General features: G+C 50.7%; 2 protein-coding genes across 3 annotated transcripts; both read left to right on the forward strand.

Moving 5' to 3' along the window:
* Window positions 1-45: 45 nt before the first annotated feature.
* gon4la (gon-4 like a) lies at window positions 46-14,439 on the forward strand. Its single transcript, XM_084695676.1, has 27 exons — window positions 46-105; window positions 769-1,025; window positions 1,297-1,404; window positions 1,737-1,942; window positions 2,070-2,144; window positions 2,257-2,307; window positions 2,428-2,478; window positions 2,744-2,839; window positions 2,960-3,064; window positions 3,448-3,606; window positions 3,761-4,049; window positions 4,716-4,817; window positions 4,927-4,967; window positions 5,045-5,160; window positions 5,324-5,507; window positions 5,688-5,774; window positions 6,110-6,272; window positions 6,531-6,681; window positions 6,868-7,018; window positions 7,771-7,887; window positions 8,272-9,270; window positions 9,366-9,560; window positions 9,768-9,962; window positions 10,390-10,533; window positions 10,747-11,060; window positions 13,348-13,450; window positions 13,547-14,439. The coding sequence occupies exons 2-27, from the start codon at window positions 785-787 to the stop codon at window positions 13,673-13,675; spliced, it is 4,572 nt and encodes a 1,523-aa protein (XP_084551802.1). The 5' UTR covers window positions 46-105; window positions 769-784; the 3' UTR covers window positions 13,676-14,439.
* Window positions 13,715-20,433, forward strand: LOC146295000 (protein disulfide-isomerase A3-like). Of its 2 annotated transcripts, none has more exons than XM_084695675.1 (13): window positions 13,715-13,834; window positions 15,327-15,405; window positions 15,528-15,645; window positions 15,742-15,849; window positions 16,055-16,184; window positions 16,404-16,517; window positions 16,799-16,924; window positions 17,093-17,275; window positions 17,373-17,481; window positions 17,617-17,745; window positions 18,538-18,617; window positions 18,736-18,793; window positions 18,879-20,433. In XM_084695675.1, the coding sequence occupies exons 1-13, from the start codon at window positions 13,800-13,802 to the stop codon at window positions 18,966-18,968; spliced, it is 1,359 nt and encodes a 452-aa protein (XP_084551801.1). In that variant the 5' UTR covers window positions 13,715-13,799; the 3' UTR covers window positions 18,969-20,433. The 2 variants fall into 2 exon arrangements, with proteins under 2 accessions (XP_084551801.1, XP_084551800.1); XM_084695674.1 differs by lacking the exon at window positions 13,715-13,834 and adding an exon at window positions 14,573-14,990.
* The last annotated feature ends 60 nt before the right edge of the window (window positions 20,434-20,493 follow it).

Consider the following 20,493-nt stretch of genomic DNA (forward strand, 5'->3'; position numbering starts at 1 on the left):
GTTTGTTGTATGACGTAGAATGGGAAAGGTTTTAGTGCTGCGCCCGGAAATGAAATCACGAATGTAGTTTTCAGCTCACTGCTGATGGAGCTCGCGCTGTGGCGGGTAAGAGCTATTGTTTTGAAAAACACACGTTGAACATCTAGATTTATAATGACATTTACCCTGTATAATAGTACTTGGACAATCTGTTTCGTCCTTAAAGTAGAGGACAGGTTTAGTTTCCTGGAAGTCATTCGGGGCTAAGTTCGCTTGTTCGCTAGCTAGACTGCTACTCGGGAAAGACAAGGCTAATGTAACACACATAACAACAAACCAGTGTGATAACGGTTGTTTCACTGTCTTGTAGCGTGTACTGACCTGCTTGTTCACTTCATTTCAGCGTGCTAAGAATCAAACCAGACTGTCTGATCCTGGTCACGCATATTTAGACTTTTTGTCTGATTGAATAGGGCACTGACTAACGTAAACAGCTTGTAACATACATCGGAAGCACGCTAGCTACGTTACCTACGTGTAGTTTCCCTATATAATTCAATGGCAAAATGTGAGATGTGTTACGAGTAGCCTAAAAGACAAACACTGGAATGGATATTGGAATAGGTACTAGTACTGTCCAAAAAAAACGGTCACACGGTCTGTACTCAAGCATGGCCGAGCAAAGGCACTTCTTCGGTGCTCAGTTTCAATGGTTTTAATTTCTAAGATGCTTTTATCCGAATTAACATATAAATTGAGCACATGTCCTTCGGCTGTCTTGTCTCCCAGGTGATGCAGCGACGCTATGAGCCTGGTCCGCAAACGGAAGTGCATCTCTGTCAAAGCTGGCGGAGCCTCCAAGGCAGCGCGCGCAGAGAAGCCACCGGCACCCGAACCTCCAGCATCCAAAAATGCATTGCCTCCTACAGTTGAAGACTGTCAAGAGGACAGGAGCCCGGAGGAGGGACAGAGCACGTTGCCATGCCGACTTGGGGCAAAGGTCAGGGGTCAAGGCCAGGGCCCCCTCCAGGAATCTGATGCTCGGGGTAAGGAAGGAGAGAGGCAGGAGGATGGTGGATGGCAAGAGGAGAGGGCAGAGGGAAGGAAGGAGGGGTTAAGATTGAGGGCCGGCAGACAGGGTGGAGCAAGGGGAAGAGGGAGGTTGGGGGGTTGAAGAGGGCGGGAAGGAAGACCGGTTATAGCTGGTTAAGCCAACATGCACCTGGATGGCTGTGAATGAAGCATATACTGTATTGTGTGTGCGTGTGCGTGCATGTGTGTGCATGTGTGTGTGTTCGTGCGTGTGTTTGCTTGCAGGGCACTGCAGCAGAGAGGGGGGGTCTCGCCTCTGTTCCAGCCCCTCCAGGCCACGCCCCTCGACCGAGGAGGAGATGACTGACACAGACCTGCTGGTCATCGTCACTGGTGAGCAGAAAAAAACGCTGTCCTGCTCCACCTCTCTACCCCCCCCCCCCCCCCCCCCACACACACACACAGACACACATGCAGACACACATACACACACTCCCTCTCTTATCACCCCCTTTTCACTTACTCCGTGTCCCCTCTCTCTGTTACCCCCTCCCCCTCTCTTACTCTCCCTCTCTTACCCCCGCACACACTCTCTCACTTACCCCCTGCTTACTCTCCCTTACTCTCTCCTGCTCTTTCCCTTACTCCCTCTCTCTCTTACACCCTTTCTCTCTCTTACTCCCTTTCTCCCTCTCCCTTACTTCCTCTCTTCCTCTCTCCCTCAGAGGAACAGTGCAGGACGCGCCAGGGAGTCAGAAAGAAAGGAGGCGGGGCAAAGAGGAAGAGGAGACCGGCCGAGGACCAATCAGAGGAAAGTCAGAGTGAAGAGCCAGGCTCAGAGGTGGAGATTGACAGGCAGCTGGACCAACAGCTGGAGAACAAGTCCAAACAGCACAACCTCACCACTACCAACGTGCGCAACATCATTCATGTGAGTGTCTCCACAGAGACCGGGCGCCACGGCAACCAGCGGTGACATCAGCGTGGCGATGATTAAAATGTTGTGATCCAGTGTTATGAATGTAAAATGGCATTTTATGGCCTTTGGCCCCCCACAGGAAGTGATCACCAACGAGCATGTGGTGGCCATGATGAAGGCTGCCATCAACGAGACGGAGGCTGTGCCCGTGTTTGTGAGTGTCACTCAGACACAAGCCAAGAAGAAGAGTTTATTCACTTCCTGTTCCTGGTTCAATCAAGGTTTCTCACCTCTTCCCCCCCCCCCCCCCTTTATATTATTCCCAGGAGCCCAAAATGACCCGCTCTAAACTGAAAGAGGTGGTGGAGAAAGGAGTGGTAAGTTCTCTCTCTCTCACCCCTCCTCTCTCTCTTATCACTCTCTTTTTTTGTGAAGGTATAAGTAAGCATGTTAAAAGGCTCAGATGGTGTTTAGAGTATGCTTGATTTGCCTCCCAGGTCATCCCAGCATGGAACATCTCCCCCATTAAGAAGGCCAGTGAAGTCAAGGTAACCTAACCCAGCCCTCCTGCTCTGCTGAAGAGAACAACACACACATACACTCTCACACAGGTTTTTTGGGGGGCTATGTCGTTGTTTATGATCATTGACCTATGCACTTTCTATAAAGCTCTCTCTTGGAAGTCGCTTTGGATAAAAGCGTCTGCTAAATGAATATATGTAAATGTAAATGCCCTCACACAAGGCTTTACCACTGCACTGAAGATCACCGTACGTGTGTGTGATGTTGTGTGTGTGTGTGTGTGTGTCGAAGGCGCCCCAGTTTGTGGACATCCCCCTGGAAGACGAGGACTCCTCTGATGAAGAGTACCGCCCCGATGAGGAAGAGGAGGATGAGACGTGTGAAGATGTAAGAGCTTCATGTTAGTGTGTTCCTAGACCAGAGGACCCGGGTTCGAATACCGGTTGGGGCAAGATCTGGAGGAAGTAATACTAACAGGCTGTACCACTGTTACGTGTGTGTGTGTAGACGTTCCAGGAGAGTGACATGGAGAGCACAGCCTCGTCTCCCAGGGGAGTCAGAGCAGGGATCCTCAGAGCTGCCAGCCAGGAAGAGGAACACAGCTCCTCGCAGGTACACACACATACACGCTCACACAAAAACGCACGTGGTTCATACATTTTTCAGGCTCCCACTCACTATAAAACTGAGGGCAGCCATTGTTTGTCTACTAAACGATTGGCTGGTAGTGTTTTTGTAGCTTGAGGAAAGCCAATCAACGAAAATCAATCTCATAAACATGTCATTGTTATCGTGAACATTTTCTAGTTCTACTATCCCTAGGTACACACACATCCCCTCATCATCCTCTCCCCTTCCTCCCCCTCTCTCTCTCTCCCCCTCTCTCTCTCTCCCCCTCTCTCTCTCCCCCTCTCTCTCTCTCTCTCTCTCTCTCTCTCTCTCTCTCTCTCTCTCTCTCTCTCTCTCTCTCTCTCTCTCCCCCCCCCCCCCCCCAGGTGTACAATCACAAAGCGAGACGTTGTATGGGCCCGCCCCTTCCTCCCCCTGGCCCGCCCATCAGACCGCCCCCAGACTCCAGCTTCCTGGAGAAGCTCCACGCCGTGGAGGAGGAGCTAGCCATAGGTCCCGTCCCCGCCTGCCTGGAACCCTTTCAGGTACCGCCCCGTCCCAGAGACTGACCTATCAGATTCCCCGAACGGAAGCTGACCGTTTGAGTTGACCTCTTCTTCCTCTCCTCCTCGCCCCACTACTCCTCCCTCTCACTCATCCCCCCAGCCCCTGCCCCCCCAGCCCCTGCCCCCCCTCCAGGCCCAGGCCCTGCCACCCCCCCAGCCCCTGCCCCCCCCCCAGCCCCTGCCCCCCCTCCAGACCCTGCCCCCGCTCCGGCCCCAGCCTCTGGCCCCAGCAGAGGACAGTGTGATGGCGTGGAGGACTCGCTCCAAGCGTCCCCTCAGGGACGTCCCCCTGGGGCGCCTGGAGGCGGAGCTAAGGGCCCCTGACATCACGCCCGACATGTACGAGTGTGGCTCCGCCCAGGAGGACCGCGAGTGGACCCATTGGCTGAGAGGGCTCATGTGCTCCGACGCCGAGAACGATGGTCTGTGAGAGTGTGTGAGATATAGTGTGTGTGTGTGTGAGTGAGTGAGTGAGTGAGTGTCTAACCCTTTTAATAAAATACCTTGCGTGAGTAAAATCCTTGTCAACAGGCAGCCTGCGGAACTGGGTCAACAGAATTCCTCCTGTGTGTGTGTGTGTGCGCGCGCCAAGCAGGATGTACGATGTGTGGGTGACATATAACCCCAGTTTAGTGCATGCCACAGACTGCACTGCTCTGCATGATCAGCACACTGGACACTTGACTGCTGTTAGTCACACACACTTCAGACAGACTGAAGGGCACACTAAGCTTGAGTGTGTGTGTGTGTGTGTGTGAGAGAGTCTGTGACTTTGTGTGTGATGATCATGTCTCAGTGTGTGTGTGATGTCGTGTCTGTGTGTGTGTGTGATGATAATATCTCTTGTGTGTGTGTTGTCTGTGTGTGTGTGTGTGAGATGATAATATATCTTGTGTGTGTGTGTGTGTGTGATGATAATATCTCTTGTGTGTGTGTTGTCTGTGTGTGTGTGTGTGATGATAATATCTCTTGAGTGTGTGTGTGTGTGTGTGTGTGAGAGAGAGAGAGTCTGTGACTTTGTGTGTGATGATCATGTCTCAGTGTGTGTGTGTGTGTGTGTGTGATGATGTGTATCTCTCCTCTCTCAGAGGAAGCTGATGATGATGATGATCCAGAGTATAACTTCCTGGCTGACACAGACGAGCCTGATGTGGAGGACTACCGTAACGACCGGGCCGTGCGCATCACCAGTAAGTCACCACGGCAACCTGGAGACCAAAGTCGTAGATGTGTGTTTGTTTCGAGCTATAACCTCTCTCTCTCTCTCTCTCTCTCTCTCTCTCTCTCTCTCTCTACCAGAGAAGGAAGTGAACCAATTGATGGAGGAGTTGTTTGAAACGGTAAGACATCCACCTGTGTCTTTGTTTGTGTGTGGTAACTGTGTGTGTGTGTGGTAACGTGTGTGTGTGTGGTCCAGTTCCAGGAGGACCTGTGCTCTCAGGAGCAAGATGAGGAAGGACATGAGGAAGAGGAGGAGAGTCAGGAGGAGTCCCACGACACACACACCTTCACCACGCCCGCTCCACCCTGCCCGTGAGCAAACACACACACACGCTTACCACACATACATACAAACGCAACACATCACACACGCATACATACACACACACACACACTGTAGCCCACCCTGTCCAATAATATTACAGAGAGACACACACACAACCCCTGACCTGTGACCCCTGACCTGTGCCCCCAGGCGCTGGCAGGAGCCCGTGTACCAGGAAGAAGAAGAGGACGGAGGCTTCCAGACTGTGAGGGAGCAGCTGGCAGCCATGAGGAAGAAGAGGCTCCAGACCCCGCAACCCCTCACCCCCGCCCTCACCCTCACCCCCACCGTCAACGCCACCCAGAAACTTCAGCTGCAGCAGCAGATACAGCAGGTCACACACACACTCCTCTCCTCTCTCTCTCTCTCTCTCTCTCTCTCTCTCTCTCTCTCTCTCTCTCTCTCTCTCTCTCTCTCTCTCTCTCTCTCTCTCTCTCTGTCTCTCTCTGTCTCTCTCTGTCTCTCTGTCTGTCTGTCTCTCTGTCCTCTCTAACGGTGTGTCTCTGTCCTGCAGCATGTCCAGCTGCTCACCCAGGTCCACATGCTGGCTAGCCCAGTAGCAGCCCTGCACAGTGAAGCTCACACCACCCTGCAGTTCCTGGTGAGACACACACACACACACCACCCTGCAGTTCCTGGTGAGACACACACACACACCACCCTGCAGTTCCTGGTGAGACACACACACACACCACCCTGCAGTTCCTGGTGAGACACACACACACACACGCTCACACCACCCTGCAGTTCCTGGTGAGACACACACAAACACACACACACCACCCTGCAGTTCCTGGTGAGACACACACACACACACACCCTTCCGTTATTGGTCAGACACACACACACACACACTCCACCTAGCAGTTCCTGGTAAGAACCCCCCCTAATATCCTCTTCTTTTTTCTTCCTCTCACACCCCTCCTCCCCCTCCAGACTGAGCTGCAGGTGTTTGCCCAGCAGAGGGAGCTGTCCCAGGGCCCAGGCAGCATGTTCAGGGCCTCCAACCTCCAGGGGGCGCTGTCCCTACTGGAGGAGCTCCGCCTCCAGCCCATCCCCTACAGCCCCACCATCACCCAGCCCACCTCGCAGGGACGCAGTGAGTGGGTGGGAGGGGGGTGGAGGGGTGGGCGCGAGCATAGGGTCGGCGTGTGCGAGAGGATCCGCCGTTGTCTTTGTTTGGAAAGGCTATGGATTGTAGATCTTGGATGTGCATACGTTCAGTGGTTAATAAGCAGTATCCTAGATCCATAAGTACTAGAGCCTGATGGATACTAAATTTGGGGGGGGACGATACTGAGATATGACGGAAAAAAATTATTGGCCAATTTATCGTTGTTGTTGTTGTGCCCGTCAGTCCGTAGGTACCCGCTGATGCCCGCCCAGCTGGCCTGGCTATTCGCCACACGTCCCGTCTTCCTGTACCCAGAGCTGCTGCCATTGGTCAGTCTGGACCCCGCCCTCTTAGCCCCGCGAACTTTCAACTCCTTCATCCCAGCTGAGGACTGGTACGTTCACCCCTGCACACACATCCAGTCAGACCGGCCAGTCCTGTGGACATGCATCCAGTCATATGTGCCATTCACAAATGATTTGACTGCGACCTCAACTTATGCAACCATCCTTGCACTCATAGGTCCATTTATAGATCGATACTTTCTTATATTTGTTCTGTTTGTGTGCGTGTGCTCCAGCCTGCTGGTGCTGGGCATGAGGAACATGCAGGGAACCCTGAAGCCCATGGAGAACCTGTGCCAGTACCTGCTCCGAGCCAAGGCCCCCGCCCAGACCAGAGGACACCTGCTGAAGCAGAGCACGCCTCGCAGGCCCGACAGCATCCTCAAGGTAGGGCTGCTGCTGCTCTCACCATGCACTCACTGCTGGACACTCCTGACTACTGCAGACTGGAGGAGACTACTGCAGACTGCTGGAGACTGCTGGACACTCCTGACTACTGCAGACTGGAGGAGACTCCTGACTACTGCAGACTGGACGAGACTCCTGACTACTGCAGACTGGACGAGACTCCTGACTACTGCAGACCGCTGGAGACTGCTGGACACTCCTGACTACTGCAGACTGGAGGAGACTCCTGACTACTGCAGACTGGACGAGACTCCTGACTACTGCAGACCGCTGGAGACTGCTGGACACTCCTGACTACTGCAGACTGGAGGAGACTCCTGACTACTGCAGACTGCTGGAGACTGCTGGACACTCCTGACTACTGCAGACTGGACGAGACTCCTGACTACTGCAGACCGCTGGAGACTGCTGGACACTCCTGACTACTGCAGACTGCTGTAGACAACTGACTACTGCAGACTGCTGGAAACTACTGACTACTGCAGACTGCTAAGGACAACTGACTACTGCAGACCTCTGGAGAATACTGTAGACTGCTGGAGACTACTGACTACTGCAGACTGCTGGAGACTACTGCAGACTTCTGGAGACTACTGACTACTGCAGACTGGTGGAGACGGGTAGACACTATTACTATAGACTGGTAGAGAATGCTACTGCAGACTGGTACAGAGTACTGCAGACTAACTCCTAGACCAGTCCTAAGCAGTAGTGGTCCTGTGTGTGTCCAGGTGTACTACCGGCAGAGGGTGGTGCTGCCCATGCCCCTGGCCTGTCGCAGGGTGGAGCCTGGAGACCAGCGCCCCCCGGTGGAGAGAGACGAGGACATCATGCCAGCCTGGCTGAGGGTAACCGCATTGCACATTGTATTCATGTAGCAGATGCTTTTCTCCAAAGCAACAAATACTGCTGCATGCAGACAGTCAAGGAGCAGGGGTGCATAGGTCTGACGGGATTTCAGTGGTCAAAGTTGAGGATCGGTGTGGATTTAGCAGGCACTGTACCCCCTCTGCCAGAGGCATCACTGTCGCCTGCTGGTGGCTGTTCCGTGGCCCGCAGGAAGAAAGTCTTGTTTGATAGCTTGCAGGTTTAAATTCCCCATGTACGTCAGTGTGTTTTCATGGTTAGAAGCCGTATCAACAATTTATATATGTTAATGAGCATAACTGGTTACAAGCTGTTAGCAGTCATAAGCTCCTGTTGTGTCTAAACGTGTCTTTCTTCATCCACAGAGGAGTCTCCCGGTCATCTACCCAGCTGTGAGACAATGTAACATGGCCGGTGATCCCAAATGCCCCAAAAACAAAAGGTACTACAGCTACCCCCCCGGCACCCTCTACCCACCCCACCTCCCCGACGGCCTCATCCTCAAACCCAGCGGCTTCAAAAACCTGCTCGTCTCAGACAGCGCCCCCGGCAGGACCGGAGGAGGTACCGCGCCCCCGGGGGAGCACGCGAACAACGGCCGGAAACAGCGGCCGGTCCAGGGCGCGTCGAAACCCAAGTCAAAACCAACGAGGGGGAAGTCTCGCTCGAAGACCTCCCAGAATGCAATGCAGGTCATTCTCAATAGGCCCGCTTCGGGCGCTTCGTCACTGGATGCTCAGTGGTCAGAGTCTGCCCTATCGGCGAAAGAGCTTGTCACTCAGAGGGTCAGCACCTTCGCTGGGCTGCACAGGCTACCCAGGTTCCTCCCCCCTGCATGTCCCTCCCACCCTCACGCTACAGGGTCTCTGGAGGCGGCGAGCAGGGGCACCACAGCCCCAGACCGGCCCCTTGCTACCACTCAGACTCCTTCACCTCCTCCTCCCGCCATCCAGATCCAGACCGCCACTCTTCATCCCTCCCTCTTGGAAACCCTGATGGACGGGGAGTGTGTCACCGTCGTCATGGTGAGGAGGGAGGAGGAGGTGGCGAAGGGAGAAGAGGAGGAGGAGGAGGATTGTTACGATGACATGCCCCTCCTGGCACTGTCAGAGTCCTCCGCCAGTCCTGCAGGAAGCATTGACCCCGGTGACCTCACAGAGGCGGAGGCAGGTCAAGAGGTCACACTGGTGCGGTCCCCTGGGCAGTCGGACGTGGGGGGCGGAATCAGAGAGGGAGAAAAGGAAGTACAAGAGGAAGAGGGGCACCATGGAGGGATTGTGGAGAGAGAGCGGCAAGGCCAACAGGAACAGGAAGTGATGTCACCATTCTCTGACGAGTCCACCCTCTCAGTGCCGGAGCTACAGGTACGATATGGCCAATATGTAAATCGACCAATTATATTTCAGGCTGTGTGCGCGCATGCAGACAGACACATTACTGTGTGTGTGTGTTTTCGTAGGAGACGATGGAGAAGCTTTCCTGGCTGGCATCTGAGGGGAGGTTCGAGGTCGTAGAGAGTTCATTCTCCAAGCCAGATCCCGTGGCCCCTCCTCCGCCCGTGCCCCCCCTCCCCCATGACGACACAGAGCCACAGGGGTGTGACCCCCACAGGGAGAAGGAAGAGCTCGCGTATGCACAGGATTACCTCAACAGGGTGAGCTGACTTAACTTCCTTTATGCTAGCTCGGCCCACTCTATCTCCCTCTAGCGTTAGCTCAGCCTCTCGTGAACACGTTCTGGCTTGACGTGGATCGTCCCGATGAAGCTTTCAGACGGCCGTTCATTACCCGCCATCTCTCAGACGGATTCTCTTCTTTCTGCTCCCTCCTTCCCTCTCCTTCCTCCCCTCCTCCCCCTCCAGGTGTGCGAGTCTCTCCAGATGGTTCCGGGGCGTCTGGGGGACTTCCTGGCGGCCCTGTGTGAGTTTGAGCGTGGCGGGGGGCGGAGCCCCGTGGAGCTGTTCTGCCTGATCAGGCCGGTTCTGCAGGACTGGCCCGACTTGCTGCGAGACTTTGCTGCCTTCCTCCACCCCGACCAGGCTCAGCACTGCGGCCTGGTGAGACCACGCATGGAACCGACCGCCACCGCTGGTCTCACCACAGCGCAGTTTCACACACTCCGTCAGTGTTTACTGGAGGTCGTTTTTTTTTTTTTTTTTTTGGCACAAGCTGATTGGTTACTGTTCAGGGGCTGTGAAAGAGTGTGTGCTCTGATTGGCTACTGTTCAGGGGCTGTGAAAGAATATTTGCTCTGATTGGCCTCGCGCAGCTGTGCACACCCAAATGCAGAACGTTTCTCAGCCTTTTGAGTGAATTGTGTTTGTACATAGGAGTTGTGTTGAAACGCAGTACACAGTCGGTAAAATACGTAGGTTGTTTTACATTATTGAGGATACACCACCGGAGTTTGTTCATGTCTTTAGCATCTACTTTCTTCCTTCCTGGCCTCATTCCTTCTTTCACTCCCTCCCTCTCTCCTGGCAGTTGGCAGAGCAGCAGGCGTTTGAGCGTAGTCGGCGGTTCCTACGGCAACTTGAACTAAGCTTTGGGGAAGACTCCTCACACTACCGCCAAATAGTGAGCATCCTCCAAGGAGGCCACGCCCACAGCCCTCTGGGTATCAAGAAGGTACACTCGTCTACTTCCTGGTTACCAACCAACCACTAGATACCATTATTGAAGTTTGAAACTCGCATAAATGTTTGTATACCTGATATCAGCTGACCTGCCTTTTCCTCATGACCTGACCTGTTCATTCTCTCTCTTTTTGTCATTCTCTCTCTTCCTGGTGTTTCTCTTTCTGGTTCTCTTCTGTTTCTCTCTGTCTCTTTCTTTGCCTAGATGAAAGCACAGATCACGGGCCTTCTCAAAGGCCACACCCACCTCCTGGAAGAATTCTGTGTATTTTTCGACATGTTATATTCCCTGTCCTCTGAGGCAGCGCGTCAGGACACCTCAAACTACACTTCCCACAATGCACCGCAAAGAGGGAGGAGAAGACAGGCTTCCAATCCCGGGAGAACCAAACGGAGAGAGCAGGAGCAGGGGGAGGATGGGGGAGACATGGATGAGCAGGCCTGCGTCTCGGACAATCCTGTCTGTGCCAAAAACATCTCCCTCACCCCCACGGGAGAGAAGATTATACTGTGGACCAGGTCAGAACCAAAGCCCTCCTCACCTCCTCTCCTCATCCATCCTCTCCTCTTCCTTCATCCACCCCCCTCTCCTCCTCCTTCATTCCCTCCTCACTTCCTTCCTAAAGTGCATTTAGAAAGTATAGCTGAAAATGAAGGATCAGAAATGCGTAGTTATCAGTGGTCAGAGTCAAAGAACAATCTGTATATATCAGGCACAGTGATGAATATCAACATCTCAACTACCAGTAACGGTACAATACAAATATAATGCAACAATAACATCTCAATTACAATATTACATAATACGGTACAACAAAAACAGTGTCATGTATTACAGTTTTTCTCCATTGCTTTGGCTCATTTCACGAAACAGAAATGACATTCTCAAAACAACACGTGCAAACCTCCAAACCGCTGGGCACTTGTTCACAACAGATTGTAATTTTTCATTCCTTTAATCAAACTGCAATTGTATTAGCACATCCTTGTAAATGACAAGTGCAATTGCCTACAGTTTGCACACATTTCAAATGATTTAGCACACATTTCAAATGGTTAGGTATAATTGCCTTCAATTAGGCCAATTACCAATTGAAAATATCTTGCTGGTCTAAACTGACTGTTGCTTCTCAGCAGGTTGTTCTCTGCGAAACATTTTGGCATAATTTCCTTGTGTACCTCATCACCTGCACAATAGGTCACTCCACTGTCAAAATCTTTCAGGCACATAATACCATGAAAAACATCATGGTATATACTGTAATATGGATCTGCTTACAGTCATTGCCAGGTGCAACTACAACTTTACTAAACAAGGGGACACATCCGATCACCAATCACACAGTCAGTTGAGTTAGCTGACAGGAGCTGTCCAGGAGTATACTGTAAATGCTTCCATCAAATATATAGAGCTTGGCCCATACAATACCCAGAAGCTCCTGGTGTTCTTGGACCGCCTGCACTCCGATCTTATCCCTCTTCATCAGAAGGGTTTGGTAGGGCCTCACTTTCTTACATTTGTCATTGTGTGGGACAATGTAAGCTTCCATTGTGGACCACTCATCAGGGTTCTCTGCCCATCCAAGAATGCTGATGGTGCTCATATCACCTGACTCCCCATTCCTCAATCGTATCGAGGAGTTTTTTTCTGCATGGAGGTGGAGGGTTTATGAGCATCGGGCTCAAAACCAGAGCTCCCTGCTCCAGACAATGGATGCTGCTTGTGATGATGTCACAGCAGATCAGTGTAGGGGATGGTTGAGGCATGCACAACGATTCTTCCCCTGGTGCATCGCAAGGGAGAACATCAGCTGTGATGTCGATGAAATCTGAGGCCAGACAGACAGGAGCGCGAGGATGAGCAGGAGAGTGAGGACGACAACCAGCTTTGCTTTGCTTTCTTACTGTATGCGTTTCCTTCTTGCCATGAAATGCACCCTCTGCAACTCTGACTAAGAAAGGGTCACATGCCTGAAAATTACCGTGGTTACTCACCCCTCAGTGTACAATAAGAATCATTTGATGCTGGGATATACAGAACAGACAATCCAGGCCTACTGTAATGCACCCCCTGCTAACTCTGACTAGGAAAGTGTCACTTGCCTGAAACTTACTGTGGTTACTCATACTACGAGTGTAGGTTATACATAATGTTAGTTTTGATGTGCTTATTGTATGACAGTATATTGTGCTCTACACATTTCCTGTTACAGTAACCATGATGTATGGTAATTACAGTAACAATTTTCATGGCAGTGAAAGTGCAATATGTGATGTGAAACCTTGCAGGCTACTCTTGAATAACTGTAATCTTTTTGTTGTGTCTGTTTGATATACATTTACATTTTACATGTATTCATTTAGCGGACGCTTTTGTCCAAGGCGACTTCCAAGAGAGCCAAAGCATTGTGGCTGGCCAAAACATGAAGCATACATTACAGTATTGTTGCTAGCTTTTCTACAGGTACACTCTTGCACTTTTGAGGTTCATGTTGTTTAGTTGTAACTCGTTTAGCTACATGCTCTTATGGTTCTTCCCTTTGGCACTTATTTGGGTTTCTCACTATGTATGCTTCATGTTTTGGCTACCCGCAATGTTTGGTGCTATCGCGCTGTTGTGGTCAGTGACCTATGCACTCCTGTAGAGCTCTCTTGGAGGCATCGCTTTGGATAGAGGCATCTGCTAAATGAATACATGTAAATGTAGATTGAGACAGGAAGATTGAGAGATGAAGATTGAACTGTTGCACTTTTTAAATGCAGGTCTGAACACAAGTTTGAACAAACGTTTTTTTCCATTCAACAGAGAAGCTGATCGAACAATCTTGACGACCTGCCAGCTGAGAGGAGCCAATCAGAGGACGTTTCAGACCATCTCCGCCCAACTCGGCAACAAGACACCCAATGAGGTTAGAGGTGTAGTTGGTTTCAACTATGAATGATTGCTTTTGGAAAGTAGCTTGCACTTGAACAACTTCGGTTTACCCATATTTCCCTGCGTCCAGGTGAGCGCACGTTTCAAGGACCTCATGCGGCTGTTCCGCTCAGCCAATCAAAGACCACGTTCGGACCAGGAAGAGGAAGTGAGCGCCACTGAGCAGGAAATCAGCTCCACAGAACCTGCCCCAGACTGAAAGTGTTTTGGGGAACCCCAGAAGGAAAAGTACCAGTGTTCTACTGGATCAGAGCTGGAACCAGAACCATCACAACAGCTTAGCTACCTGGACTCAAGCGAGTAGAGCGGGTTATGAGGGAGGGATGGAGAGAAAGAGTGAGAGAAGAAGAGGCGACAGGTAAACAGAGAGTTTAAAAAGACACATCAAGGGCTTGGGTGTGTCTTTCTCTCTCAGAGAGAAATGTTTACAAAAACGCACCTTAACCCCCCCTGCATGTCAGCCGGGTGCCACAGTTGCAGTGCCGGTGCATGTTGGGCTTCCCGTTTTAGCTGTCTAGCAGCTAGCGGGTGCTGCCTTGGAGAGGAGCCTACACAGCCAAAATGGGACAGATTTTGCATGGCTTTGGATGTGTGTTTTCCGAGACCAGAAAACACATTTTCTCAGTTTCTTTCGTTGTGGGAGGGAGCAACTTATCTTTTACTTTGATTTAGGACCTTTTCAATCTCTTTAAAGTTTAAAGACAAGACGAGATTGTTCAGGATGTATATATGCCCTGTGTAGGAGTGTGCAGGGCTTACATGTAGCTCATGCACAGACAAGTGTCAGCTGATGTTAACAATAAATCCTGGTGACTGGGCTGATGATGTATTTGTCTAACGGGAAGCGCTTGAACAATAATTTGGATAGTTGTACAGTTGTGTAATATGATGTACTGTAAAAACTTGTGTATGGATGGCTACAACCACTCTTTTTTTATATTAAAGTTGGAAGGGTTCAATGTGGAGCGTGCTGTTATAGTTGCAAAGTCGTACAAATGTTGGAATAATAGGGTTAGGGGAAAAAACAACCTTCTAAGAGTTCATCCGTAGAGAAATTCGTTTTCAGGACACACCGAATTAAATCTGAAATGACCCTTTATAAACCAACACGACGGGTTGTAATGTGATAGGCATCCGAGTAGCGCAATTGAATTGTTACATCGCATCAACGTTGACCCTTCCGGTCCAATCACACGCTCGCTGTCCGGCAAGTTCTGTTTATGCCCCGCCCCCTCAGTGTACCTCTTGGATGGTAATCAGGGAAAGGTGTTCTGTCATCCGCTGTGACAGTAATTATACCTTTTCGGGTTTACTTATATATTACATTATTTGCAGCTATCCGTCTAAAAAAACATGGCATCGTCTTTATCTCTCGTTTTTGCTCTCACGTTATCGCTGTGGATGCTCGCCGGATCGGTTCTCGCCAAGGGCGATGTGCTCGAGCTCGGAGACGGGGATTTCGACTATCTGGCATCGGAACACGAGACAATGCTCGTAAAATTCTACGCTCCGTGGTAAGAGATAATGCTATGAAAGAATCGGGTCAAATACGGCGTTTGTGCTACTTGTTTTGCTATTCTGCGTCTTACTTTCCGCTATTCCGGTGGAGCGGGCGTCCTGAAGCATTTCTGCCGACCAGAATATCCCCATCATAATCACTTGGATGCAAGCTTGAGATCCACTACCGCGGATCTTGTCCTTAATAACGGGCTAATTAATGTACAATCATTAACTTCAGACGTTATCTTCATAAACAAATGCCACAAACATTGACATTCCCAGTCACCGTATTTTCCTGCCCTGAAGTTGTTCTATTCTGGTGAGACGAGACGTTTGTTTGGTGTTTGCAGGTGTGGACACTGTAAGAAACTCGCCCCAGACTTTGAGACGGCAGCAACCCGACTGAAAGGAACTGTTCCTTTGGCCAAGGTTGGGAGCCTGTCACTAAAACTACTGCAGTGTTTGCTCCTTAATTTGCACTTTTATAAATGTTCCTGCCTCTCTATCTTCTTTGCCTGTCTCCTCACCCACTGCTTCTCCTTTCCCCCCAGGTGGACTGTACTGCCAACCCAGACACATGTGGTCGTTTTGGGGTAACAGGATATCCCACACTCAAGATCTTCAGGAACGGAGAAGATTCCTCAAGCTACGATGGGCCACGAACGGCAGGTGCATATTTGTGTCTGTGTGTGCATGTCTGCTTTGTGTGCGTGTGTGTGTGGTCACCACTGTTGTTGTAAACTCTGACCCTGGCTGTGCCTCCAGATGGCATTGTGCACCACATGAAGAAGCAGGCCGGTCCCAACTCTCTGAGCCTGCATAGCCAGGCTGACCTTGAGGCTTTCGTCAACCACTTTGATGCCAGTGTTGTTGGTGAGCTGGGGAGGAATGGGGTATGAAGGGGTGAGTGTGTGTGAGTGAGTGTTTGATTCAGTGAGTGAATGAGAGTGTGTGAGTGAATGTGTAAGGGAGAGAGAGAAAAGGGGAGGAAAGAGAGTTGTCTGGGATTTTCTCCTTGCTCGTCTTTCGATGGTTCTGTGTGAATGTCTAACACAGCAGACCCCCCCCCACCATCCAGGATTCTTCCCAGGGTCGGAGGTCAACCAGCTGGCTGAGTTCCTGAAGGCGGCCAGCATGATGAGGGAGCACTTCCGCTTCGCCCACACGTCCGACCTCAGCCTTGGAGCTCCGTACGGCGTGGCCGCCAAGTGAGACCCGCGTGTGGACGCGTTCATACCACCAACACGCTTCCACAGTCACTGCTGGGTGGCTGTGTTAAAACCCCACCAGGCGACACACTGCAGCTTTCTACACGCATACTTTTCATTCATGTAGGATTATGTCTACTGTCTAACAGCCAGACCAACGCACTCACCTTCTCCTCCACCTGTGTGTGTCTGTGTGTCCGTCTGTGTGTGTGTATCCAGGGGCGTGCTTCTCTTCCGGCCCCCCAGGCTGAGCAGTAAGTTTGAGGACAGCGTGGTCCACTTCACCGACACCATCTCCCCAGCCTCTCTTCGACGCTTCATCAGAGACAACATGTGAGGCTTGGTTTTAGTGTCTAGGTTCTGGTTTTAGTTCTGGTCGTTCCAGCAGCTCTATAAACACTGGAAGGGGGCCGTCGTAGAGGCTTTTATAACAGAACCCATGGGGAAAAAAGTGATATGTGGACAAAGTAATAGTTTCACGTTGAAGATCTCTCTGTACTGTATGTATCTCTCTCGTCTGCCTTTATCTATCACTCTCTGTCTCAATAGTAAATGTGTATACAGTATCTCTCTGTGTGTTGTCTAATAAATGTCCCTGTTCCCTCTTTGAACAGTTTTGGAATTTGCCCGCACCTGACCAATGAGAACAGGGACAGGATGAAGGGGCGGGACTTGTTGACTGTGTACTATGACCTGGACTACCTACGCAACCCCAAAGGCTCCAACTATTGGAGGAACAGGTAGAGCCACTGGCCAATCCTGAAACCAATTTATCTGCATTGATCTATCAGTGGAACCTGAATGCTCCGTCTTCTCTCACTCCTTTTCTATCTTGTTCTTCCATTTCTTCCTTTTTTTCCTCCTCGCTCCCCTTCTTCTCTTGCATCCCTCTCTTCCTCCTCCTCCAGGGCGATGAAGGTGGCCTCCCAGTTCCTCTCCCAGGGTCTGAGTTTTGCCGTGGCCAATCGACGGGACTTTTTGGACGAGCTGGAGCAGGAGTTTGGGCTGGGGGCGTCCGACGGGGGGGACCTGCCCTTTGTGACCATCCGGACGGCCCGCGGTCACAAGTACACCATGAGGGAGGAGTTCACGTGAGTGTGGGGGCTGGGTTAGGGGGCTGGGTCAGACGGTGTGGAGGCCAGCTGGAGGAGCTCATGTGGAGGCGTGCTCTGCCCCCCTGTGCTGCAGGAGAGACGGGAAGTCTCTGGAGAGGTTCCTGGATGAGTACTTTGCCGGACGACTGAAACGCTACATCAAGTCTGAACCCGTCCCTGAGAAGAACAAGGGACCCGTGAAGGTCGGTCAGGCTGTCTGTGTCTTCATGTCTGTCTGCCTGCCTGACTGCGTGTCTGTCTGCCAGTCTATCTCTACATTGTGTTCAACAACAACAGTCCCTATCTAATTGTGCGTGTGTGTGCGTGTGCGTGTCCAGGTGGTGGTAGCTGAGTCATTTGAGGAGATAGTGAACGCTGCAGAGAAGGACGTGCTGATAGAGTTATATGCTCCCTGGTGTGGACACTGCAAAAGCCTGGAGCCCAAATACAAAGAGCTGGCGGAGCAAGTGAGAGACACACACACACACACATTCAGACTTATACACACTTACACACGCGCACTCCCTCTCTTTTCACAAACGCACACTTAAGGCCGAAATATGCTTGTGCGTCTCTGTTTACGGATGGGCGGGCGCACGGATACGCACGGATACGGACGGATAGACTGCGTTTATGGTTCTCCGTAGGCTGTGGGTGCTGAAAACAATTCACCACCAGAAGAGTAGGTGGCGCAACATTTTTTTGTTTAGACGTCGTCGAGTTTTTATTTACCTAGGTTACCGAGAAGTTGGAGCAAATTTACAAATTAGCCGTTTCATCAATAAAATACGCACATTTTCAGAAACTGCACTGCCCATTTCTCGTCACATTTTAATTCAGATGCTGATTTACATGTACTGTTTAGCTGAAATATTCATTGTAAAAACTTTACAAACAATGGCGGTCAAAGGATTCTGTTTGTCCTGCTATCACTGCAACCCCGCCCCTGACGCAAGCGATTCTTAATACTGACCAATCACAGCCAAGGGGGTCTCCGTAGCTTTCCGTGGACCGAGGTGCACGTCAAGCTCTCCGAGGGCAGACGGAGAGTTCGTAGAGGGCGTTCCACGGAGACGAGGGCGTTCCCATGTGTCCGTTTTTCGAAAACCACAGAAGCATATATTTGCCTTCACTCTCACATACTGCATACTCACTCACCTTTTCTCACACACACTCACACTCTTTTTTCCCCTCACACACACACACGCAAACAATCTCTCTCTTTTTCTCCAATGGATTGTATGTGTTGTGCCTCGCAGCTCTACGATGACCCCAATATTGTCATCGCCAAGATGGACGCTACGGCCAATGACGTCCCTGAGGGCTTCGACATACAAGGGTGAGACACCGCATCCCCCTTTCTTCGTCTCTCCTTTCCCCTCTCCTCCCTCTTTTACTGTGACCATCTTGGTTGCTAATGCTATCATCTCCCTCTCTTTCTCTGTCTCCCGCTCTAGTTTTCCCACCATCTACTTCTCCCCAGCCGGTAAGAAGAGCCAGCCGAAACGATACGAGGTAAGACCCACCACATCACAATCTTTCAAAGAGCCCTGCACCTGGCAAGTCATGTTCATTCATCCGTCGTCGTCGTCGGTTCCAGGGAGCTCGCGAGGTGAAGGACTTCCTCAACTTCCTGAAGAAGGAAGCCTCGCACGCCCTCGTCGTGAGTGGAGTGAGGGAGGAGCTGTGAACAAGCGGGAACGGGAAGTGAGCACTGGCCGGGGTGCATGGTGGGAGATGTGGTTTTGGAACCCCCCCCCCCCCCGGGCGCTCACGTCGCAGGCTGTCTTACTGTAGAGTCGCGAAGGAACATCTGACAAGATCTCTTTACAAAACTGTTTTCAAACGATGACACGTGGCCGACTCGACAGAAGAGCCACCAGTTGTGTGGAGAAGATTCCCACGTAACTGAAACAGAAAGACTACCTGGAGTGAAAGAGGAGGAGGTGGAGAGAGAGAGATGACCTCTGTTGATTAAACAGACACTTGGAAGTTCCAGGACAGAGACCAGTGGGTAGGTTCTCTGGCATGACCTGAAGACCCTGGAGCCACCAGACTCAGCTGCCTTTAAGGGTTCATGGTGCATGTAGATTAGTGTTGCTCCTCTCATTATAAACCACATTATTCTGTACAGACTCTGTCCAAGCTTCCTATCCCGGTTCCTTTATTGGTTGCGGCTTAAAGTCTCATGTATGACCTCCGGGGTACATCAATTTTAGAGAAACTCCGTCCCAGTTTACACACCATCACTCCGACACTGGCAGCTGGCATGAGAACTGATTTCTTGTTTTGGAATCAAAGGGCAACGTCCAGGGCTGAACAATTAAGTGGCTTAAAGTGCAATACCGCCAATGGTCGCCAGGGGCTGGCTCCAAAAATCTCTGTCTCCCTTTCAAAAATCACCAACTTCTCTCAGTAAGTCAAAAAACATGTGTCCACAATTCATTATGGTGTCATTAGCTAGATTCCCTTATTCTTATCAGTGTCCTGGTGGTCCATCTGATTTTTTTTTGATTATGTAGATATTAGGCCTCAAAGATCGGTACATTTGGGGGGTGGATGGCTTGATTGACAGGTATACTAGCCAGGGGCATAGAGGACAAAAGCCATTAGCGAGGTGGGCGTGCATCGTGTCCTTGGCTTCTACACCAGACTTTTGGAACCTCAGGGCCTTCACCAGATTCTAAGAACCCCCAGACCCAGAGTTCTAGAATCCCAGGCCCTATATCAGTTCTAGAACCCCATTCCATACACCAGTTTTCGAACCCCTGGTCAAAAGTTCTAGAACCCTGAGCAAACCGTGAGGAACTGGGACATGCATATTCTATAGTTGTGTGTTTGTTGTGTGGTACTAATTTATTATGCACATTTATTTATTCAGTATGAACGATACAATGGAATGAAACTAACAACTTTTGTACATATCTATAAAAGCGCTGTCTTGTCTAATATTGTCTCTGCATTTTGAATAGTCTATTTTGACAAAGCCTTATAATTTATCAGTGTGATTTTTTTAGTTGTCTTGCCAGTGAAGGAGCAACCATTACCAGTGTGTTGTTTGCTGCTGAAGCTGGGGTCTTTGTCACTTCTCTTGGCCCTTTTATCAATGAAACGAAGATGTTCGGTTTATTAAAATAAAGATACATTTGTCTGAAGACTTCTGATGCCATTCTATGACTGTCTGGCATGGGCCGTGTGTGAGAGAGAATTATGGT

Source organism: Hypomesus nipponensis, chromosome 4, assembly GCF_054491055.1.
Source record: "Hypomesus nipponensis isolate SF chromosome 4, ASM5449105v1, whole genome shotgun sequence".
NCBI classification, from domain to species: domain Eukaryota; kingdom Metazoa; phylum Chordata; class Actinopteri; order Osmeriformes; family Osmeridae; genus Hypomesus; species Hypomesus nipponensis.